At 28.1% G+C, this 27,141-nt stretch overlaps 1 protein-coding gene across 1 annotated transcript in view; it reads left to right on the top strand.

The window, feature by feature from the left end:
• LOC142326493 (uncharacterized) overlaps positions 1 to 19,680 on the top strand; it is a 204,428-nt gene extending 184,748 nt beyond the window's left edge. Inside the window, exon 3 of the mRNA XM_075369076.1 lies at positions 17,744 to 19,680. Within this exon, the coding sequence (XP_075225191.1) occupies positions 17,744 to 18,670 (927 nt within the window). The 3' untranslated portion in view covers positions 18,671 to 19,680. The remainder of the gene's footprint in view (positions 1 to 17,743) is intronic.
• Positions 19,681 to 27,141: the final 7,461 nt, after the last annotated feature.

Genomic DNA, 27,141 nt, shown 5'->3' with positions numbered 1-27,141 from the left:
ATTTTGATATACGGGGGACTCATAGTGACCGTATCGCCCTAACCTCTTGATGGTCATAAAAATCGGTTAATCCACTTTGAAGATATCAAGCAGAAAGATGATGAAAAAAATAGGCTTATTATCTCCAGCCCTTGATTAAAATTATCCAAAAAAGTAGTAAAGTTATGGTATTATCTAATGAATACAAGATCGAAGCGTGGCTTCGTGTAGGGACAGGGAGGTAGCATTTCTGCTGAGGATGTCTTGGCACAACCACACACAAGAGTGGCTGGGTCGGGGCGCTTCTGATGAAGCATTAAGGACCCTCATGGTATGATGGGTGAGCGCGTGCGGTGGGGGACGGGTGTGTGAACGCATGCCCCGACACCGGTTAGGTTATGGCCGGGAAGGGTAGCTCTCCTGTGGAGGGCTACCCTTTTTAGATTTGCGGATTCTCAAAATCTATAAATGTTTTTATTGACAAAGATGAAAAAGAATATGTGCCTCATTACTAACCATAATTTTTTTTTTTAACGAAAACTCGTTATGAACTTGTTGATTTTCCAAAACCCAATTTGCGATAGCCTTGCATGAACGACTTGCATCATCTTGTGGTTTCAGTGCTTGTGTTATCTCAACGTATTGATTAAATTTAGTACAATTTCACGATGGCCAAAAAATTACGGTTTTTTCCGAGTATAATTTACGGAATACCGGTAAAATTTTCACCATTTTTAAGTAAATTTTTAAAAATTTCTACGCGTTGTTCAAGTGCGTACTTTGCCATAATTTAATCTCAGTGTTTACTGATAACATCATACAAAAACCTCTACTCTGATTTTACCGCGAAAAAAATTGCGGCAAATTTAAAATATTAGCTAATTTATGGACATATTTATTATAATAGTGCCGAGTAAATAAAAAGAAGAGTGGTTCCAGTTGCATTAATAAACCAATATCCACACTAACACTTCGGTAATTTTTAAAAAATTTTCAAAAGATGCATGGGCTCATTTTCTGTTGATTTTTTTCTATATTAAATTGGTTGTCAGAAAGAAATCCCGTCAAATTATTCCCATCTAAGTCTATGCTAAAAAAGGAACAAAGAGAAAAAAAAATCATATTACAAAAAAAAAGCCATATAAATTATAAATGTATGAACAATTTTTAAATTACCTAAAAAAAAATGTTTCAATAAAATAAATCCATTTTAATACGGCATAAATTTTACATTTTACATAATTGGGTATAGATATGTACTCATTACTACGCGGTAGGTTATTAAAAGAAAAAATTGTTGAATTTGTAATGCAGCATATTTAGTTCTAATAGTGAAAAGTAAATTGGAGGCTAAAAATTTAAAAATAATCATGGAGGTAAAGAAGAAAGAAGTGAGTCAAAATAATGCGGTGTATGTAAAGTGGGTAATTTGTAAAAACCGCTCGTGAGAGCCCCAAGCCATGAATGAGACCCGGAAACCAATATACGCTAGTATATACACCGGTACAACAGGTGTCTCGGCGCATGTATTTCCATATCATCCATACAAAACAAATGTGCAGAGCGCGGTTGAGCATGGGAAGGTAACACATTTCATGCCATCTGCTTTGTACACTTACAAACTCTGTTTATGCTTAAAGCATAGAACATTATTACGCCTTTTACCGACTCACTAAATTCAATTTCATATCCATTATAAGTCCTAAGGTCAGATTTTATTACCTACCTTTAATACCGTCTGAAAATTCACTAAGAAATCTAGTTAATTTCAAACCGTGTTACGTACTCAGAAGCAATAACTGCTATTATTATTATTTATTGTTAATATCGCGCAATAATGTGTGTTGTATTGAAAATGATTTTCCCACGGATAATAATTTAAAGCATGTATTATAATCCAATTTACACAGTGAAATAAAATAATAAGAAGATTAAGTGCAATGCATATACTTATTTATTAAATTGTGTTTTTTTTTAATACCGTAACCTTTACTTTACTTGATTAAATTTATTAACCATAAACAAGTATAAAATAAAATATCATTAAAAAAAGTTATAAAACTGTCATAAAAAACCCACTATAAATCAGAAACTAGTATTTCTGTGAAGATTAGAAATTAATGTGCGCTTATTTTAAATAATTGAACTTTATAACAAAATTGAATTATAAAGTAAAAATTAAAATAAAGAAAATATTATTATTTTTTTTTTATCTAAGTGATTGCTGCACTAAAAATAATTTCATTATATTATTAATATCATAACTATTGTTTTCAAGAACAACGATCATACACTGATAGATTACTGCTGAAGAAGTGCTTCTACATGTCTCCATGTTATCACTATTGCTGATTTGTATTTTTTTTTTCAGTGTTTTTGAGAAGTTGTCCGAAAGTAAAACGATAAAAAACAAGTTTATCGAAAATTAATGTAAATATTTAATAATATACTGATGAAGACATGATTTTTTTTATAATAATAGCAGAACGTTTCAGAAACTTAAAGTAGTTTTGAAAATGTATTAAACTACAAAAAATAAAGTATCTTATGCGTAGCCACTGAAAGACTGACTAAAGATAATAGGTTATATTAGAAGTGAAATGAAATCATATTTTACATGATATCATAATACGTGATTATAAAAAGTTATCTAAGTGTAGGCCCGACTAATAAATTAAAAAATCCATATTATTTCTAGAAGAAAGAAAAATTTTAACATTTTTTAAGTAATTTTTTTCAGTAGCATCATTTTAACGAATAAAAAACCAATTTGATTGAAGAATCGGTAAAGTTATGAAAAAATAGTAAAACTGTTGAAGGCTCGGGTACTATGAAAATTTGTTTGTATTCTTCAAAAAACGTGTCAAATATTCGTAGAAAAATTTCCTAATATCAGTATTCCAACAAAGAATAATATACACGGTTTTATTACAGAATAGCGTACAACGGGGTAATTTTGTAACCAAAAACGAATAGGCAATTTACCTTTTTAGAAAGAGACCATAGTCTATAATCAAAGAAAAATTTATGCCGAGAAAGAGCAATACGTAAGTTACCAAAATAAAACGGTATAAAAATACATATCTTTGCGGAAAAATTTATCATGATTTAAATTTGAAAACATATGGGTAACAACTTATGAAAACAGGCAAATCGGAACGTTTAATTACTGCAACTGGCTTCTCAAAAACATTGTCGATGAACAGACAGACTCGTTGCTTTATTTCATGTCAGACGAGACACGGTTTCATTTATCTAGGCATGTCTTATAAAACCAGTTAGTGGATGACAAAAAATTCTCAATGGATGTTTAAACGCATTTGAGAAAATCGATGTATTGTGTGCTATTTCTGGTAATCGAATAATGAGATAATACATTTTGACCGGACTGTCAACACGAGAAGAGTACCAAACAATTTTTAAAAAGAAATGTACGCTCTGTTAACGGATCCTGAAAAAATTACGACTTCTTCCAAGTCAGAGCAACATATAGCTCATCAATTTACTAGTCAGTATTCATAGTGGTTTACAGAAAATCAACTGTCAGCAGAGAGCAGTGGGGTTCGCGTTCCCCAGATTTGTCTAGTTGCGATTTTTTCTTCTTAGACTATTTAAAGGATAATTTTTACCAATCAAATCTCTAAGTATCGATGAACTGAAGGCAAATATTCAACAAGAAATCGACAGCATTGACAATAACGTTTTGCATCAGGCGACTTAAAATTATCGAGTATAAAAGTGTATCTTTGCGCGTCATTTCGAACATCTTTTGAAAAAAAATATTGTAAATATGTAAACTTTTACTAATGTAATTATAGATTTTAATTTCATTTACGTTTTTATCTTTTCATTTCATTCATAAAATATTACACGTCTGAATTGATTATAATATGAAGCGGTTCGGTTTTAAGTTGATCGTTCTTTAGTATAAACTTGCCCTTTAATCTTCTAACTATTTATTTGAAATTTCTTTTACACACAATAAGTAATGAGGAACCTACCTAAGCGGAAGCAAATATATATATATATATATATATATATATATATATAAAATAACATAAGAAGTCTTCAAACGATGATGACTGAGTAATGCTTCACTATTTAGGTGTGATATATAGTTCTTTTACTCGTTCATGACCCTGATCTTCAATCTTCACGCGGCATTACCCTAGATCTATATTGCTTCTGATGATGAAGCTCATCTGTGTATAGGTGTAAGTACTTCTTGATCTACCGACCTTAGAATACCACTAACAACAAAACTACAGTACTAACACACACCACAGTACATAACTATTACCTTCCCTGACCTCTACAACAACCGATCTTTTGTGGCTGACCGACCGACTTACTTAGAAGTAGATTAAAAAAAAAAAGAGAATAAAATATATATTAGAAAGATAAAGAAGAAGGCGATGATAAAGAAGAAGCAAAATAAATGAAAAAAGAAAGAAAGAAATACAATGATAAAGAAAGAATTGTATAATAGCCTAAAGGTAACCACCAAACGCCATATACCTGATGATGTTGAGGTTTCATTTAATCATAACTCAAATCAAACACATTTGTGGTGTGAAACGTGTTGTTCATTTAAAATGACAAATTGCTATCATAATGAAAATTGTCATTGGTTATAGTTAACAAACAAAAATAAAATCTGGTTTCCTTTTTATAGCACAACTACTTTATCATATCCGATATTGATCAAACGATATTTAGGCTGAACTAGTTGTGGTTAACCTTTATAAAATATAATAATAATATTTTATGTATTTATTTATTTAAAATGTAGACTGTTAGAATGTTAAACCATTTATAACAACAATGTAAATAAACTACAGATCAGTGGCCCCATATTTTCATTTCTTTTTTAATTCAGTATTAAACTTTTTGAATAGCATTTTAATCCAGTTTATATACGTAATTATATATGTAAATTAAATTTCAAGTCTAATTGGTATATTATGTTATCATTATTATTCTGTTATTTATTTCATTATTTATTCATTTAAATAATATATTCATTAAAAAAATTTATTTTACTCGTATTTATCGTTCAATAAAATGCTATAACAGTTCTTTAAATAATTAAAAAATATATAATCAATGAATTACAAATCATATACTTTAATAATAACAACAATAATAATAATATATATATAAAATACTATCATGCAAATTACCATAAATCAATCTAGATTTATTATTGTAGTAGTAAAATAAGGTCAAGAAATGTTACATTTCAAAGGAACTACAATGATAAATAATAATTTTTCTTCCTCACTCACGCTATCTCTCCTTCAAAAATTATACTCCGTTTTCTTAGTTTCCCGGCGAAAATAGCTAGAATAGCTACATTAAAGGGGAAATATTGTGATAATTTTAAAAGAGGGGTAATTGGGTTTTTTCAATTCATTACGTTTTTGCGTCCAACTAGTTCATCTAGACCATCATCATCATCCTGGTAAAGGCAATTACTTTTATACGGATTTGATTATCAGATCGTGGTTACCTCTCAGGAATGATCGACATGAGACCTGTACACGACTACACTTTACATTAATATATATCATCCTCATCATCCTCTGAAGTAATACCTTACGGTGGTTCCGGAGCCTAAACAGAAAAAGAAAGGTTCATCTAAACCAAAAAATTATGTGAATACGTATTTATGTATGCGTGTCGTGTTGCTTTTGGCCTTATATCTTAGGATTAACAAAACCGATTTTCTTCAAATTTGGCTCAAATATTTTTGTATTGAGACATTGAACATATTTTTTTTTTAATTCGTTACACGGGTGGATATTGCGAAAAAACAATTCGATTTTCTTCAGAGGAATTTTAGAGAAAGTTTTTTTAAAGCGAATTTATTACGTAAGATGCACATAGCATATAAATAATAAAAAGAAAAGACTTTTTAAAAAATCAACCCCCATCTCTTAAAATTGAAATATATGTATTTGTTCTTTTTCCTCTATCTACGCACCACGGTTTAAATATTTTTCAAATATTATTTGTATGTTAAACTTCATATACATAGAGGTATCAAGAAATGTCTACAATTTTTGTAAAATTACAGACCCCGGACCTAAAATTCAGAAATAGTTTTTCTTTTTCTTATTTTTCTTTCTTTTTATAATTTTTTTTTAACCTGTATTGAAGGAGGTGTTAGATTTAGAGTTGCTTTACTTAAACATTAAACTTAACCTACATATGAATGTTATTAGAAAAACCGTTCTTTAAATTTATTCCCTTATTTCTAAAAAAATATATATTCTGTTAGTTGTTTTTTTTTTTTTGGGTCTAACTTTTTTTAATTTAATTATCATATTTTTGTTGTATTTTTCTACATCCCTTAAGGGGTTATTAAAATTAAACTTTCTTTGGCACCTATGTAATATTTTGGATCCAAGATGAGAATGAATTTTTTCGTTACTTTCATAAAATTTATGCATTATGTTTAAATATTTTTTTTAAAAATTCTCTTTTAAATTATTATTTTTTTGTAAGGGATCACTTCTTTAAAAATAACTTTTTTCTAAATTTTCCCTATAGAGTGAGAAAGTTCCTAAAATTAAAAATTTATTTATTCTAAATATGGGAAATTTGATGTTTTTATATTGGTTATCACAATTTGACTGGTTAAGCCGGAAGTGTTCATGTAACGTTTTGCCAGTTTATTTTAATTATTAAAAAAAGTTATATTTCAAGGAAACGAAATATTTTATTACTGAGGTAAGTAAACTGTAGTAATATATAAACAAATAATATAAGTAAAATATTCCGGACATAATTAAGGAACTTAACAATTTAAGCATAAACAAGGTAAATATAATTTAAAAAATTTACAAAAGTTTTTTTGCGTCTAGATTTAGTATTGCAAAAAATTAAAAGAAATAAAAAAAACCTTGCATAGTAGGATTTTTAACACAGTACTGCAAAAAATAAATAAATTTTTATTTTTCATCATAAATGATAGAAAATTTAATCAAATAGTTAGTTTAACCAATCTATTTATTGCAACATAAATGATACAAGATCAGATAAAACTGTGAAATATAAATTGTACAAAAATGTACTGTGTTAAAAATGTCATTTTATAAAATTGATTACGTACTTAAGGACTTTTAAATAAAATTTTATAATAAAAAGTTTTATATCTCGAGAATTGGTATGTATTTTTTATATCTGATATTTAATATAATGTGTTGGAACAACATACATGAAAACACTTAAAGGTTAAAATTACTTTTTCCATATATATATTCAAATAAAAAAATAATCAATCAAGATGACTTAAGAATAATGATTTACAATAAAATAAAACATCCAGTTTGTAAATTATTCTATACGCTAAAATAAGATTTCAATTTACAAGGTTTATAATTCCAAAAGGTGAATAAGTTTAAAAATATATAATTTAAAAACCTCGGTACAATTTTGTAGTAGGTAAACAGGATCTACATGGACATAACGAAAATAAGCTTCAGGTGAAAACAGATACTATTATGTTTTCCAAAACTTTCTGGAAGTAAAAAAAGAATTTAAAAAAACTATTACTAGATCTATAATCATGTATGAATCAGAAACATGCATCAGTTACAGTAAATGAAAAGCATTACTTGCAGAGTACGGAGTGTAAGGTTTAAGGAAGAAAAATAAAGAGTAGAGAGAGGGAAATGAATAGAAGATGAAAATTAATGTAGAATTAGATCAACTATTTGGAGAACGTAATTGCCACAAAGACGAATTAAGACAGAATTAAATAGGTTGAACATATCCAAATAATGGCGGAGGATAAAGAATTTACTGGAAAAATCGGAAAGAAGAAGAAGACCGTGAAAGAGATGGTTGGTTGACAATTTGAGGTTGGCGGGAAAAATATGGGGAGGGTTCGGAAAAAATATAGGTTCGGGATGTTTTGAGGAATAATGAGTGGCCAGGGGGTCCTCCAAGGACTGCAGCGCCGGCCAGTAAGTTGAGTATGTAGTTCCAATACTGCATCATAAAACCTTTTAAAAAGTATAAACATAATTTTCCTATATACAAAAGTATAATATTATTTTTGCAGTTGAAACGCTAAATATCAAGAATTTGCCGACCTCCGTAGTGCAAGTGGTAGCGTCTCGGCCTTTTATTCGGAGATCCTGGGTTCGAATCTCGGTCGGGCATTTTCATACGCTACAAAATCGCATATCTCATGCACAATCTTAAAACTTATATGGCGCTATCATCAACAAAAAAAAAAAAATTTATAAAATGCATTTTTATAAAATTATTATTTATTTAATAATATTATTAAAATAAAAATTAATTAAATTAATAAGAAAAACAAAAGCAGGCTAAATTCAACAATAACAATAATAAGAAGAAGAAGAAAAAGAGGAAGAGACATAGATATATAATTTAATTATTAACATTTATGCAGAAAGACAAGGTATCAAGTATATTATTTTTTTTAAAATATTTTTATTTATAGTCGCATCACAATTCACGGCATTAGCGACTCATCAGTGTAATTAACTGTACCGGTAAATGTGCAGACTTGAACAAACTCAGGCCTACCATTCCTGAGACGTGTGATTAAGTGAAACCCAACCAACCATCAAAGAACACCGGTATCCACCATGTAGTATTCAAATCCCCCAAAAAACCTTTTTTTAAATAAAACATTAAACTTCTAACTTTTCTTCGTTTTATTCAACATGCCTTACACCATTTTGTTCAGAATTAAATTTTCTACAAGTTTTAAGTTTTTCTAGAAGTTTTACGTGTTTATTACCTATTTAAGAAGTTATTGTATAGCAAAGAAAAGGGGGATTTTCACCCCAATTTATTGGTTTTTACCCCGGATTTCCACAAAATCTACTAAAGATATGGTTTTGGGGCATATTTTATTCAATTTTTCAGGTCAAAAACCATAAGAAATCACTAATTTTGACCCTTAATTAACGTCCTAAAAATTTCAGTACGACCTTACTTCACGTGGTTAGTTCAAATCTGAGCGAAATCTTTCACTAGACTCGCAAAAGAAGCATTCATGAGTTAAAATAAGGTATGAAAGTCACGGGAGAACTTCGTGGTACACTCTGTATATACAAACAAAAACCTATAAATATTTATACAATACACATACACAACTTTAGTTTAATTTTTATTAAAACATAGTATTATTAACCTATTTACGTTATGAACATTATTTACAATTTATTATAAGTTACGTTTATAAATTACAGTCTACATTATATATCTGATGGACAAAAAATTGTACCGTAATTTAGGAGATTTTACAATGTAGCATTTGTAACCCGGACATGATAGCAAATGTTATACTCTAATGGTATACATTATCCTTATTACAATATACTAGAGTACCTAAATTAATTCACTAATGCAAATTAATATAAGGCAGATTATGTCTGATGCCTCGGGAGGTCAGATGTATATTGAATGCGGGTCGTATATATTTTGTATCTTCTAATATTATATAGTATATATATTTCCTAATAATACTATTAACGTGATACAATGCTTTCGTTTTAATTATAATTTATTTTATCTTTTTTTATTACATGTGCAACAAAAAAAAAAAAAATTTCATTAATTTTTTAAAACAAATCTTGATGTAATAAATATGATACTTAAAGATAATCTACTGAAAGTTATCGTTTACTATTTACTTTACTCTTTATTGAAAATTTTTTTAAATAGATCTGATGAGTATATATATATATAAATCCTTAATTATAAGTTGTTACATCTGTTAAAAATCTCGTTAAAGAACTAGATTTTGCCGTTTATGTGTTATCCCATATATACACAAAGGTAACGGACTAACAGTATGATAAAAGAGATTGAAATAATTTGACTTTGTTTTAATATTTCATGAAATGCAAAGATAGCATGAAAATAAATTGCCATCAAATTTAGAGAAAATAATAACAACTGTAGTCTATCTATGGTTTTTTATGTTCTGCAAAGAGTTGATGAGGGGGTTTGAAACTCTAATACATAGAATATTAGCTCGGATAGACGGCGACCCGCTTAGGCGTCTAAAATAACCGACATGTTGGCAACGAATCCCTGTGTAAGTAGATAATCGGTTAATTCCGTTAATTTAGACTCTGTCACTGTATGGGGTGACGGCAAAGCCCACGCTTTCGAGCGCAGACCAGTCAGGAGTTTATCAGTATAGATTCAGAAAACTCTATGATGAAGTTCCGATGGAAGGTGAAATTCATTGATCTCGCTCCAAAAAGTAGACCGCACAAGAGGTAGAATAATCTGTTAGTTTAGTAGAACCGCCTTGAAATGTTTAAATGTTTGTGGAAAAGTGTTTTTGACATAAGTACGTTGTAAGTGGTAGTATAGTTTAATTGGATTTTGGGGCTATACTAGATTAAAATTCGTAGCTGTTTCATTTAGCATTACTGTGTGACACGAGTTTAAAGCAAGCTTTTGAGTTTAGAATTGCATTAAGGAATTAATTCAATAGTTGGTTATTTAAGTCTTCAAGATTAGAGAATTGTTTTTTAGATATCTTCAGTGTTCATAACGTTGTGCGAATTTCACGCTTCCGTGGATACGGTTAATAGTTGAGAGGGTAATGGAATAGGAAAGAAGGTAGAAAGTGTCTGAAAAAGCCTAAGCGAAGGCAAAAGTGAATTCCCTATGGAAATGTCTACCGTGATACGACTATTTGCATCGGTGACATCCTGATTGAGAATTAGCAGATGGTTGTAAAATGAATAAGTATTTTTGGTCAGTAAGGTTATATCGGTAAAGCCCGACAGAGCTATGAATGGAGATGGTAGTTGGCGGATTGGCACAAAGAAGGTTTTCTTCCTCCTAGGGAGTCAGGATGTGCTTCTTTATAAAGTACATAGATAGCAATCGCTAAGAAAAGTTACACCAGCCACTTACCAAAAGAAATTTGTGAAACAATAAGACCTTTTTATTAATTCTAAGAAATATCAAAATCAATTCGTTTAATTTTTATTAGTATAATTCTGTTGTTTCAAAAATTTCATTGATGGAAAAGTGTAACTAACTCGTAATTTGAGTAGAGACTTAAAAAATTATTACAACAAAAGTGACAGAATAATAGTATACGCTCACTGTGTAAGAAGTACTGCTCATCTAAGAATACAGTTCTCCGTTTAAATTTACATCTATCTTTTCAATCTTCATTCAAAACAGAGGTAACAGATATATTCAAATCGATCCGAGTTTAAAGCAAACATCGGTTCACACAACAAAAAAAAAAATATATATATATATATATATTATGATTTGTATAAAAACACTGAATAATAAAAATAATAGTATAAGAAAGCAGGAGGAGACAGACTGAGAGAAAAAAAATCTCGTGTCTACGAATGAATTCATACGATGAGATAATGTAAAAGTTTTGAGGTTAAATTATTCGTGTAGGCAGTCATGCCTTGGATAACCCACCGGGTTGGTCTAGTGGTGAATGCGTCTTCTTAGATCAGCTGATATGGAAGTCGAGAGTTCCAGTGTTCAAGTCCTTGTAAAGGCAGTTACTTTTATAGGGATTTGAATACTAGATCGTGGATACCGGTGTTCTTTGGTGGTTGGGTTTAAATTAACCACACATTTCAGGAGTGGTCAAACTGAGACTGTACAAGACTACACTTCATTTACACTCATACACATCATCATCATTCATCCTCTGAAGTAATACCTGAACGGTAATTCCCGGAGGCTAAACAGGAAAAAGAAAAAGTCATGGCTTGGATATAGATAGTACTTGTTAATGTTGTACTTAATAATGTTATGAAAATTATACATAATTAATTAATCTGTTGTTAATATCCTTGCATTATTGTTTTTTTTTCTATTAAAAAGACATCGAAAAAAAACAAAATTCTAACAAAAATCATTACAAATTTCTGTACTGAAAACTTTTCTAAGTTGTTTTACATTATAATGAGGTAAACCCTGAAAACCTATTTCGTTTTGAAACTTCTAATTCTGAAATTTATATTTTATTCTCTTTAATTAATTTTTATACCGTTAATTATATTTTATAAGATCCGTTCTAAGCCAAAAAATTACAAAACATCTTCAAAAGAATCATCTCAAATATAAAATTTTTGCACAAACATATATTAAATTATATTTTCATTCATTTCGGTCTTTTACAAATTGCCCTTATCACACCAATTCCAAATAAAAGTAAACATAAATAAAAGTAAAAAATACCTTTTTTTATGAAAATAACTTAAAAGTAACGTCTAAGCGGTGAAACCGATCGAAAGCGGGAAATTTTATAAGTATAAATTAAAAGCCCCAATTTAAAAAAAATAAATAAAAATATATTTGTTATATTCATATTCTGTAAAGATTAATATAGTCGATTGAAAATGAACTTAAATTGATCATACATCTTCTATTTTTAAATTGCTATTGATTTAATGTTTTTATCTTTACTATTTCGAAATTTGGTCAGGAAGAATTGTTTATTTCTTATATATTCTCAGTAGTTTTAACCTTCATAAAAAAAGATTAACATTATTTTCATATATGGCTTAACAGAAATAAAATAAATTCAAGGAAATAAAATCGATAGCAATTAATTTTATTAAAGTATAACGAAAAAAAACCTACAACAAATAATATTTCCTTTTAAAATAAATTCCATTAATTCTATTAATTCCTAGACTATAATTCCCATCAAATCTAATCTGTAAACGCCAGTTCTCACGTAAGTTACATTGCCTCTTTACTTGTACTACTTTAATATTATTTACATTTAAACTGCATTTTTTCAAGATTTTTATTTTTTAAGGTAAATACAAGCATTTTAAAAGTTAATCACAGATATAAAACTATTGAATAGCTGATATTAGATCGTTTTATATATAAAATTTTATTGTGAAATGACACTTTAAAGAATACGATGAAATTTCTAAATCATGAATACTGAAACACGTACACAAATAAAGATGCATACAAACACGCTTTATTCCTTTTCAGTCCACCCTTTTTAACCGTGTAGTGAGACTTCTAATAGTTAAAGATGCGCATTGAAGTCAATAAAAGTCGACTCGTTTTATTGTATAACTGTAGACCGGAATCCGCTATCGGAGGTAGGCTAACTGCGCTATAAACTGCAGCAGTCGGTTGTGGAGGTCTGTAAATTGATTTATTCTTTAGTACAGCCGCTTAGTTCAGCTTTCCATAAGCACTATAATACTATAAGAACCTGATTCAATAAATGCATAAGGAAATGCCTCGCCTACAGAAATTGACGCAGCAATGTTCGTTGCGATGTACAGTGTGAATTTTCTCTTTTAGATGACGATGACTATCGAAATATATAAGAGGTCGTGAATTCATACCCCGACAACAAAAATGTATTTTATTAAACTTGAGCTATTTTATATTATATTCTAATGTAAAGTTATAAAATTTAACAACAAAAACTCTTAGTGAGGTGATAAATTTTTCAATTTCACAGTTTTAAAATAATTTTCACTTTTAAATATATCATAAAACTGGGATTTTTATTTTAAAATAAATTACAGTTATCTAAAATAATGAAATTTATTATTTTAAAAAGAAATACAAATAATAATTCATAATAAAAAATAATCGTTTTATTTTGCAAATTACCGCATTTTTCTTAAGTCATAAAAAAATAATACTCGTCTGTGTGTGTGTATATATGTACAGATGTAATATATATAAAAAAATATTTTTCTAAATGTGCTCTTAAAAATAAAACTATGTAGAGAATAAAAAGACAATTTAATAAAACTACGATATCATAAATAAATTTGATATATATCTACTATTCTTTCTCAAAGTGGGCGCTAACGCCCCATTATGAGTTTTGGAGGCTTTCAGGGAGGCGGTAAAAGGCCTACAGAAAATTGGGGGCGTTCAGACGGTCTAGGAAGGGGATGGCTGTTAAAAAAAAGGCAAAAATTATGTTTTTCTAATATTTCAAACTAAAATTGAACACCTACTACACTAGTACAAAAAATTAAAGAGACATTATATTTTATGAAAAAAAATGAGTTATTCAAACTACTTTAACTTTGCAATCAAGGGGCTTAGAGAGGAATAAAAAAATAATTAAAGCTTGAGTACTCTACTTTTGACAGTATACATCGGATTTCAAAAATTATGAAATTAACAAAAAAAATCTGTGAGAAATTGCTCTCATTTAAATTGTAAGTTTCAATTCTGAAATAAGATATGCCATATTAAAAAACAATAATTGCGCTCTTAAAAACAGCAACTGCAATTATTGTGTTTTAATATGGCATATCTTAAGAGCTCATCTTAAAAACAGCAATTGTAATTATTAATTTTAACAGACGGTAAGTTTAGAAATTTTTAATATGCTAGAAAATTTTTGATTCTCAATGTCCGCGGTGGGCGAAAAAGTCTAAGAATCAATGATATATATACGAGTATAATCCACATATACGGACGTTCGAGGCGGTTCTGTCCATTTGCAACAGCATCACGTCGTAAAATCAACCGACCAATTGCTTTAAAATTTTCAGGATACATTCGTATTATCTTACATAAAGCTTTCAGCCATAGATCGGGTCCTAGCCCCCGGGGCTAGCGGGTGAAGTTCTGAATTTTTCTTGGACGACGATCTAATACCATTTTTGATTTCGTTTCTCGACAAAAAAATAATAGACAATACGTTTCATAGCATATTAGATTTTCAGTTCTCTACTTCTTTCCGAGATTTAGGGTATTTTAAGGTAATGGAAAGGAGAACCAAAAGGGAATATTTTCATCTATAGCAGGTGCTTCTATATGAGGTGCTTCTATCTAACGTATGAGAACGTTGGAGAAAAGAAAGCTTTTCAGGCTTTAATTGTTTTTTATCAGTATTATCCTCCTAACCATGAGGATAACGAACACAGAGGGTCCAAGGGGCGGAACCCGCTAGCCAAACGGTAAGGGCTAGCGAAGCGGAGCCCTGACCGGTTGATATATATATATAAAACTTCTGATAAACTATTTCTAAAGTCAGTCTTAATATTAAGAGTAAAAGAGAACAAATGTAATTAAAACAAAATTAACTTTAAAAATAGCAAGTTTCTTGCACTTAACGATTAACAGTTGAGAGAATAACTGGTGAAAAACGTATGTTATTTTGCAAAAAAAAAATTAATCCTTGGTTTCTCAAGCTAGAAATGTAAAAATGTTTATTAATGTAACCTTTCAGCCGTACATGGTGCCGAAGGCATTACCAAGCACAAATCAATAACTATATTTAAAAATAGAGAGAGAGAGAGTTAATAAAGTAGGTGGAGAACATTTAAATAACTTTTAAAAAGTTAAACATAGAAGAATGAAATTTAGGAAATATTTCTAAAATAAAATTATATATTTTTCGGAATGAAACGATTATATTCCAAGCCATCAGGGCTTGAAACTGATAAAAAGAGTTACATTTAAACAAATCGACCTTTACAATAGTTAACAATAGAGAGAAAAATTTGAGGATATTTAAGCTATTTCATAACTTTAAGAGTGCAACTTGAACAACAAAGATTCTGAAAAAAAAAATCAAGTTGTTAGAAAATGTTTCTACTGCCAATTAAGAATAGGGTACTGGCAGCACCCCACTCTTATGGTTGGTGGAGAAATTAATAGTACTTTTAAGCAAATTTTATTTCCTAATAAATGAACAACACGTAAGAAAAAACATCTAAATATTGTGACATAAGCAAAATAGGCGATCAAAATTTAAATTCTTTGTTATACAGTTGCTTATATATTAGCATAGTTTTATTAAACCACTTAATGAAATTTCTATTTATAACTTTTTCTCAGTAATGAGTTACTGGCTTGCGCCGTAAGTTGCATGTAACAAACCATCAAATGCGTACTTAACTTATTTAAAAATTTAATTTAAATGTTTTACCTTACTTATATTAAAATAAACAATACTTTATTATTTTTACTTTTCAAAATAAAACGTTATTAAAGATACTTGTAAGTTTCTTCAAAACATACATTCTAATAGTATATTAGAATACAGCTACAGAATATATTCTACAGCTGCCATTCCATGACTATAACGCCATGGAACACATGTTAACTGTTCTAGTGGATTTCGATGTGCTGACGTGTCCTTACTAACATTAGAAGAAAACTACACTAATCGCTCCAACTTTAAAAGTTCTTAGGATAGATAACCGAGGACTGTATAAATACAGGAAACCCCTAATTATAAAACTTTTTTTTTAATACAACCAAATTAAAATTGTAGAATGCAATCCCAATCCCGTAGGGGAAGACACACGCCTTGTGACGACGCTTCTGGTCGCCAAACACCTCCCCCGTTTCTAGTCCTGATGGGCTATAACAGGAGTCGTCTTTCGTCCTCTAACTTTTTACATCTCATTTCACTTTTCACATCTCAGCCAGGCCTCGTTGGGATGCCACCGATGTACATGCCTCGGTAGACATTTACATCGGTGATTTTAAAAACTCAGCTTTTGCCATCGATGTAGGCCTCGTCCGGATATCTTGATTGTCCTACATCGTTGCTCTCTGAACTAGCTAACCGAGTTCGCGGAAGCACGAACCCCGCGCCTAGTTCTACGTTTACTGAACCTCTTATTGTAGAATGCCAGTGTAATCCAATTTGTACAACGTATCATGTTAAGCCATACCCTTGTCAACGGGAATCTCTTTAGTAGCCTATGAACAAATCTTAAGCCGGCTGATCTGTTGTCATAATCTAGGTAAGAAGTACGCGAGTTTTATCACTAAAATATTTTTATTAATTTTAACTCAATTTATACAGAAAATCGTTGTAATCTTCCAAAACAATTTTAACAAAAAAAAAAGTTAGTGTAGAAGAAGAAGTTAAGGTAAATATTTTTTTTTTGTTCTAGAAATATGAACACAAAAAAAAGCTTGTCTTATACTCATAGATATCGAGTATTTATAAGAAAATGTTCATATTTAAATTCGAACAAAAAGAGCCGTTCGTTTTTCTAATCAAAAAATTCTATCAATAGGTAATTTTCTGAGTTGAGAGAGACGAAATGAGTTTAATGCCAAATTACAGGAATTGTAACCATTCGTAAATAAATTAATCTATACAATTTTATTAGATTACAAAACACAATCATTTTGTTTCTCATGATAGTATAAAGAAAGTGTTAAGTAAACTAATTAGAAAGTAAGAAAAAAAAGGTATGTCAAACAAACAACCCCAAAGATAGCTCCTACAATTAAATGCTGATATTCTGTTAACTCTTTTCAGTTAAAAGGGTTAGACTATAATTACAAATCTATGATATAACGGAGGGATGCGTAGAATTGTGTTAATTGTGCATTAAATAGTGTAATATTGTCTGAAATAATGTAATAATAGTACTTAATAGTTAAACGTATTAAGAAAAGGTAGACTAGACATACCAGCTTCTTGTATACTATGATATGAGTATTTCCTGCTTCATTAGTACATTTCGCTAAGAGCCCTTCAAATACCTTATTTACAAGATAACTTTCATTTCTTACCACTGTTTAACGATTAATGACTGCCTGAATTTTAATAAATATTCATGTTTTTTTTTATTCATTAAATTGCATTCGCACTAACGAAATTGTAGTTCGAAGTTTTTCCAATCAGTATATTTTACCCAAACGATTACTTTCAAATAGTTTAAGCAGTTTGTTTTTATTATTAAAATTTGTATAATTTTTATTATTTTACTAATAACTATTTTTCTATGTTTCTCTTTTACAGTCATTTTTTGGTCGGACCTATAACAACTTAAGTTCAATATCAGAGTGCAAGAACAACGGAGAATGTGTGATAAATAAGAAAAACAGAACCTCGTGTAAGGCATGTCGATTAAGAAAATGTCTTTTGGTAGGTATGTCAAAAAGCGGTTCAAGATATGGAAGACGATCAAACTGGTTTAAAATACATTGTTTATTACAAGAACAAAACGCTTCCGGCGTATCACCAAATCCTTCTTTAGGTTATCAAGGATTCTTTAGCCCCGGTCAACTTTTAGCATCCGATAAATATTTACAAGCTAGATTAAACGGTTTACCCCAAAACGTAAAGAAAGAAAAATCTGAAGAAAGACATTCGACATCAGAAGAATCGGGTACGTCGTCGGTCGAAGACGCCGAAGAAGAAACTTCTTCGAGGAGTGCTAGTGCAATGAGTTATCTAAGACCTCCGTCATCGCATCAAACTCCATCACCGTTTAGCGAGAAAGAATATAGTGCTAGTGGTCAGAAATCAAATAACAGTAATAATAACAACAGCCCAAAAATATCACCATTAGGTATACCTGCGAGCAGTTCACCGTTTTCTTCACCTTTATTCGGACAACATTATTTAGCGTCACCGATCAGACCATCCCATAGCTTTCCTGCAACAAGACCTGGTTTGACGCCCGCTCCTGGAAGCCTAATATACCTCGATACAACCCCTTGGCCGACAAGAACAGGCGGCGGCGATTTATTACTATGTAGTCCGGCACCGGGTGGTATACCGTTAGAACAAGATCAGCCTATTGATCTTTCCGTTAAATCGACTTCTGCTCAAATGGATGTTAAATTACCTACTTCACCATCACCCGATACCGGTAAGCAACCTGTAACACCGCTTGATTTAACTAATAAAAGGCCGCCTGAAATATCGCCACAATTAGGATGAAATCGATAGTTAATTTTAGTGATTTTTTAAATATTAGTCTATAAATAGTGTAATGTAAATATTTTTACATTAAAAAAAAATATATATATAAAAAAACATTACAAAGTAGATGTTATGGCTTTTTATAAGTAAAAATAGAACAGCAAAAGAAAATATCAGTGAGTAGATTCATTATTAAAGAAAAAAAAAAGCAACCTATCGGCAACGAAATAAAATAAAAGTTCATTGGCTATGCAGCTGTCTTATAAACACCTGATTATGACAGATTATAAAGAAAACACAGTAGAGACCAAATATTTAATAACATTCTTTTCTGATAAATATTTCCAAGATTTAATTTCTTTAAATTATTAAATAAGAGCAAACAATGAAAATAAATAAATATAATTCTTTTCCTTTAACATTAATACATTATGAGATTTATGTTTCACAAAACGGAATAATCAGTGTTATAAAAATAATAAAACATTGAAATCGTTCATTGCTGCTCCTGCACTAAACCTTAAGGTAGATGAATATAAATGCCTTACCTGTCCCAACTTTCGTTATGTTTTATGTTATAATGGGTAGAATATTAAGTAGAGGATTTCTAAGTCAGTCTAGCGATCCGGAACCGTTTAAACTACCTCAAATATTAACCTGTTCATTTTTTATTTATTTATTTATTTTTATTTTTTGTTAAGGGAGTCGAATTAACTCGTATTTGTACATAATCATGCATTAATATTCTTGCCTAATTAATCATATTTATTATTAATATGCCAAATATCTACTTTGGTTTCCCTATTTGAAACACAAATAATATTTTGGGACTTTTAACAAAATAACGAGTAAGGAAAAATATTCAAGATACAAAAACTAATTTCAAATATATTTTTAGCCAGCCAAAAATTCATTTCTATTAAAAAAAAAGATTAAAAAAAAATTCCAAATAATACAGCGCGAAAGATACCTAATTCTGCTTCCGTTTCCTGTTTTTAAATAATTTTTTCGACACAATAAAAAAAATCTCATCAACTTGTTTAAAAGTAAATCAAACGAATCTGTTTTATAAAACAAACATTATGTTGTTGCTTTTTTAAATAATTAATTAATTAACAAAAATAGATTTTATGCAACCTCATTTTAACAGATTTCAATAAAATCGTTCCATATTATTATATTGATTTTATGTATTTATTACTTTTAATAAATAATAAATCTTTTAATATAATTATTACATATAATTATATTTAATATTATTAATGTTGTTTTAATAAAATATTTTCTCATAATTTCGCTTGAACCTTTTAGGCAAATGCAGGGGCAGTTTATTGTTTAATCAATGTTCATAATATACTACCAATTTTTGATATGATCTATATTATTTAAAAATGTAGAATAAAATATTTATTTATTTAAATTATTTCATACATGGAACAAAATAAAAAATGTATTATATATTTTCAATTGATAAAAATAAATATTAGTACTCTCCATTTTTTTATTTTTTTTTTAATAAAATAAATATGTAAAAATTAATAAAATTCCAAGCAACATATTTTTAACAGGTAAAATTTTAATAAAAACAAAATTTATATATATACAAAATAGTAATAATTTATAATACTCAACATAATCTTGATCAGTTTGTGAAGTGTACCATTAAGATGGAAAAATAGAAGGTACAGCAATGATCTTCTTTGAAGGTAAATTTTACTTATTTGAAAATTTATTGTATTAACTCATAGTGGTAAATTTTCAATAGACAGATTAAATTATGTAAACTATTTATTTAAATTAAACATAATAGTCATTTATTTATTATAGTAAAAATAAGAAAAAAGAGTAATAATTTTACACGAGTTTTTTTTCCAATATTTGTATCATTTTACAATTAATATAGTTACGATTAATTTAGTTTATAAGCAGCAAAATCACTCGTATACAGAGAAAACAATCAAATAAATTTTATGAATGTATTTATTAATTATTATTAGGTACAATATTAAAGGCCAGTTATAGATATTTAATATATTTAGAAAAAATATTTATTTAATGTTTTATCAAATAAATAATGATTAAAAGTATTAGAAATAATATTTAATTTATATTATACTTTAGTGTAACCACGTAAGATAACTCAAGATTACTTCATTACTTATCGTATCACAACAAATAATTTTTTTTAAAGACAAATATTATAATATTATTAGCAAGGTTAATATGAAAAAAAAAATTATTAATAAGTGTAAAATTTTATTTTTTATATAAAAAAATTACCATTACATAAGCACAAATAGCACTTCTTATGTACAACCGTCATAATTAAAAAAAAAAAAAAATTACACGCTGTTGTAAATAATTCTGAGAAGATTTCATATTTTAAAACTTTTAATTTTATTTTTATTTAATGTTATTTTAATTTTATTTATACAGTCTTTTATATAAAGACTATAAATTAAATTTACTGTCTTTCAAAAACGAGAATGATTTATTTCTTCATGAAAATTATTTCTTACTTATTTATATGGAAGATTTTCACTACTGTAATGGTATAACTGTTTTCCAGAGAAATGGCCTGATTTTCGTATTTCAGAGAAGGGTTAATTTTACAGTAAAAAAATTGATTTTAATTTTTCTATTTAATAAAAAAAAATTATAATTACAATTTTTTTGTAAGAATTTGTTTTGATTAAAAATCTTTAAAAAAAGGTGGTTACTAAGGTGCTTTATAAAATAAGTTATGAAAATAATTATTTCATTATTTAATATTTTAAGTTTCATTAATTAACATTCTTGACACTCATTAAAATAATATACACTATTTTTACGGTTTATGGATAAATATATCGTATTATTTTAAGATCAAATACGTAAATTTAATTAAACTCTTTTCGAAGAAATTATTAAAAAAATATGACGAATTCAAGCGAAAAATTTACATCACGTTAAATATTATATTTTCTTTAAAAAACAAAGATAATATAAAAATTCCAATTTGTAAAATTTATTCTTCGGGTAACTAAACAAAATAAGAAAGTAGTTTTTACCTTTTCTTTTTTCTCTCTCTCAAAATTCTCTTTTAATTATATAATTATCAAAATGAACATCAGAGACAACAGGAAAGTTTGTGATACATTTTTAAGCGGTTGAAGATAATCCTAACGTTACCATCAAACACTAACAAACACATACAAAAACTTAATTTTATAAGAAATCTTTTTTAACGAAAAAATTGCGAAAAAAATATTAATTTTTATTGTTATCAAAAATTTTTTCAATACGTTATGATACAACTAAAAAAAAAATACATTTCTTTTAAGTAGATCAATAAATAATTTTAAAAAATTTAGTTTTAATATCATTAACATATTAATTAGTTGTCTTACTGAATAGTTAATTATTTTTGTTAGTAATACATAGTTAATTTATCAATTATACTGATAAAAATTGTAAGAAATAACTACATTTTTATTATTTATTAAACAAGTAGCCATTTTGCGTTTATTTTTTATATTCTTAACTTAATAAGCATTGCTAACCGGTATAAAAACATAATCTTTTTTTTTTGATTAGTTTACCAAAAAACTCGAAGCTTGTATCAATTTTAAATCAAATGTGAATAATTAATAAAATTTAATTAATAATAATTAATTAATTAATTATTAATAATTATTAACATTAATAAAAATTAATATAATAATTAAATACCTCAATTGGAAATTTTGTGTGTACGAAAAATGCCATGCCTGACCAGGATTCGAAAGCGGGACCTCCGAATAAATTATGCATATAATAATAAATGCTCTGTAATTATAATACGAATAAAACATTTAGGTACAAACGTAACGTCACATTTTATATAACTTAAAAAATAATCACCACTCACATGATTGACACTACATTAATAGCCAGACAATGTGGATAATTTAACTGAAAGAACATTTGTATACGTCATTTTTTTTTTTTGAGGGAGTAGCCAGACTGCTTAATATGAATTCAGCCCCAATGGAGATTCAGGGGAAATTACTCACTCTTGCACTTCCTCCTCCATCTTTGTTCGGATGATCTTATCCAACATCCTGAACACCGCGTTCCACACTCGTTCATTCCGCAGCGTAGGCTCGCAAATGTTTTTTGGGGTAAACACTCCGAATTCTCTCTGGCATGCTTCCCTACCCTGGAGAACCAAACGCACATGAACAGTGCGTGTTCTACGGTTCCTACAGTAATCAAATTTTGTGGAGGGTATCAGAGTCCACTGGTACATGTATGACTTAAAACACCTTTAGATATCTCGTACAACTTTCTGGATTGGGGCGTCGTTGGTGTCCCTTGTTCGGGTGTGTACGTGAGGTGTAGTCTTGTACAGATTCTCAGGCCGACCATACTTGAAACGCGTGGTTAATTGAATCCTAACCTAAAGAACACTGGTGTCCATCATCTAGTTCAAATCCGAGTAAAGTACCCTTATTAGGATTCGAACCCGAAATCAGCTGATTTACGACGACGAGTTTTACCACTAGACCAAACCGGTGGGTTTATAGAATATTAAAACCATATGCTTTAAGTGAGATAAATAAAAAATCTAATTTTTAAAATTACTAAAAACAATAATTAACTAAATAATTAATAAATCTATTGTGTTACTATAAATAATAATAAAACTATTTTGTGTTACCTACAAAACAAATATTTTATGGGCAACAATTTCATTTGTATGATTTTTTTGTTATGAAAGAGCAGGCATCAACAGCCATGGTCATTAACCAGGTGGAAATTAGTAGCTTATAAAAATAGGCCATACCTGACCGGGATTCAAACCTGGGACTTCCGTATGACATGCCGAGAAGCTACCTACTCAGCCACGGTGATCGACTATTTTATTTTTATTTCATAAAAATTCAAATATACATAATAGCTTTTCTCATACTTTATACATCTAATAAAAAATTCATTAAGTATTAAGTTTTTCTCTCTACTAATTTAATCTTCAAAAGTTGAGATAAAAATTTTTATATAATTTTCTATTCCTGATAAGTTATTTGAATCGAAAAATACTCTCAAGTTTAGTAGTTATCAGAGGTTTCCAATACAATTTTACGGTTATTAGTATATTCACATCTAATTAGTTTTTCATAACTAGAGACCGGATTATATGCATTTCCATATGCACTTGTATATTAAGTCCATTCTCATCGGTTATTGCATATTTTCGCTACATTTACAATATTTTTCGGTAGGGTACCTTGTTAATAAGTGAAATCTTACGTTGTAGCCGGCCAAACCTATTTGCTGTACGGCTCTTAGAGCCGCGGAACAGTACCTCTGATTGTTTATGTTTACCAAAGTAATAAAATGTTAAATAATTGTTAATTATCGAATTTATCTATATGTTATTCAAATTCTTACTAATTGTATACTGATTTTGAAATAAAATAACTAAAAATTACTATTTTTTTATTATTTAAAGTTGCATGTTTTGGCACTTTTCATGCATATTTCAAGCTTTTTATGTTGCATATAATCCGGTCTCTGGCCATAACAAGTGTCAATATATTGAAACTATTTTAATACACAATTAATAAAGAAAGTATTTAACGTATCATTTCTATAAACAGTATCAATTATCAGTCCCTATTTGTATTATAAATTTTATAGTTCTTTATTAATAAATATAAAGTATTAATTTACAGTTTTTAAATATTTAAGTATAAACAAATAAAAAATAGATAAATCATTGTGTTTTTACATCAGATAGTTCGACCAGTTCCTTTAAACTACCATTTCTTTTTGTTTGGGGGCGAAAAACGCCTGTGCGTTATCATCGCCTGGAATTTTCTTTAATAAAAAGGTAAAATAACTCTAAAATAATAAACTTATAAGGTTTAAAATTAATATAAATCATATAATAAAAATTTATTAAAACAAAATTCAAAAAAGTGAAATAAAACTCAAATCTAATATCGCAGACGGAGTCTTTAAAATATAAAAGCTAAAATAATAGAAAAAAGAAACTATATAAAACTTACCTAATTCCGATAGGTTGTGCAAAAGGCTCCCGTATAAACTACCCTTATAATCCGTAATATTGTAATGCAATATTGAAAGAGATATAATTATTATTATTTTGAGAACTTTTCATAAATACATAATACCAATTTAATTTTTGTGAAAATTAGATTAGAATATAATCTAGAAAAGGAAATGAAATGATTATGAAAATGTATTAAATGATTATTACGAATAATAATTTTAAAATTATTTATGTTCAGATCTAAGGATAGAATTATGATAAAAATAAATGCATAAATCTGATTTGTTATTAATTTATTCACAAATATACTAATAGCAAAGAAAAAAAAAAGAAGTAAATATCATAAATATTGCATTATTAATATGAATATATTATAATACACTGTTAAATAAATTATATGAATAGAAAAAAGACGAATGTTCTTGACACAATTTCCATACTACTACTGCGGTTTAAAAATTAATCATTATATAAACTTCACTTTGAAATATCACATCCAATTGAAAAATAATTTAAACAAGATGCTTAAAAATTCTAATTAAATGGCAAACATCTTGTAAATCCTATATAGATTACAACCAGTTATTGGAATAAAAATTATTATCAAGTATGAATTCGTTCCAGAAACCCAGAAATGGTGATAATTCTATTTAAAAAAAAAAAAAAAAATGAGAAGAATAAACATTTATCTTATAACAGCTACCTTGGATGATAATGCATTTTTATACAGTATGAAAAATGTCATGCCCGACCGGGATTCGAACTCGGAACATCCAGATTAAAAGCAGGACTTTAAACGTATTATCGACAAATCAGAACATGAAATTTCTTATTCGATTTTTTAAATCGATTTATAATTATATTCATCAATAACCATTACCATTCGAAATACAAATAATACAAACAGAATGCTTAAAAAAAATCACAGAAAATTTAACTTTTTTATATCGGTAAATTCAGATGCAAATAGTTTAATAAACTTTGTACTAATAGATTTAATTTCCCTTTTTTTGGTGTTTTCTTCTATTTAAAAACTTATAAAAAGTCTAAATTTGTTAACTTTTCTTATTTTTTTTTTCATAAAGCAGAATAAATTTTCCACGCCTTGAATGAACATACGGTAAAAAATTTCTGCATTTTTTGTAGCGTAAGTAGCTTTTAAATGTTAAATTTTTTTACATATCGTTGAATCATCTGCTTAGAATATCTCTTAGTATATAAATAAATATACATAGTGCACAGAAATCTAACAATTTTATCTTTAATATAATTAAATTCGTAGAAAAAACTTTTTATACAATTATGAAGAATCTTCCTGATAAATTATATTTACATATATTATAAAGAAATTATTTTTCACTTTATAAAGATAGAAAAAACCTTGATTAATAAAGACATTCAGTTTACGAGCTCTTTGAAATCAGGTTTACTCAACCTTGTTACTCATTTAATATATTTTTTATGGTTAAAAGAAAATAAATGTTCAAAAAGTTATATTTTTTCTTACAATTTACCACTTGCTAAACAATTCTTCGATTTAAGAATACTGTTACATATGGAAAGAATGAGAACTAGCTGAAACAGTCTAAAACAACGGCATTACTGATCAATCTTTATGATGAAAGAGAAGCTTAGATTAATAAAATCTAAAGATATAAGTCTGATTCAGGCAGTTAATAGCTTTTTAAAAAGCCTGACGGTATTAACATGATGAAATACAGAGAAGAATGAAGATCCCCAAAAGGATTTAAATATTTTTTCTATCGATAAGATTATAAACTCATGTCGGATGAAATGGGAAGAATATCTACAAAGACTTGATGACATGTGTTTCAAAAAAAAACTTATTTTATTCATCTTAATTAAAAAAAAACCGTGAAGCAGACCGAGAAAGAGATAGATCGATGACAATATAAACTCATATGGAAGGTAATTGGAAGAACATTCGAGAAGAATGATGATATATATGTTTTAAAACAAGCTCTATTTTATACACCTATGGAAAGTAATAGTGAGGTAGACCGAAGAAGGATGAAATCGGATCTGATGAATTACCTAACACGTAAGAGATATGATAGTATATTTTTAATTATTATAGCTTTTCTAAAACAATAAAATAGTTTAATAATTATGTTAAATTTAATAAGCTACTAGTATTTTTATATGATAAAGTGAATAAAACCAAAAAAGAAACATAACTTAGAAAAACCTATAATAAATATTGGGTTTTTAATGTTATTATAAAAGTGTTAAATTATTTTAAAAATCAACTAAAATATAATCCTACCACCTAATAACTACCCTTTCATATTTCAAATAAAATAACGAAAATAATTTCGTTATAATACAATTTATTTGAATTAAAATATTTCAAAAAGTCCATAAAAAAATGATTGGTCGGAATCAATCTGCATATACTAAAGTAGTATTATATAATATCCCGTATCTTAAA

This window comes from Lycorma delicatula, chromosome 6 (assembly GCF_047948215.1).
Source record: "Lycorma delicatula isolate Av1 chromosome 6, ASM4794821v1, whole genome shotgun sequence".
NCBI lineage: Eukaryota > Metazoa > Arthropoda > Insecta > Hemiptera > Fulgoridae > Lycorma > Lycorma delicatula.
The sequence above is the reverse complement of the archived record's forward strand: the minus strand, read 5'-3'. Positions and strand labels throughout refer to the sequence as shown.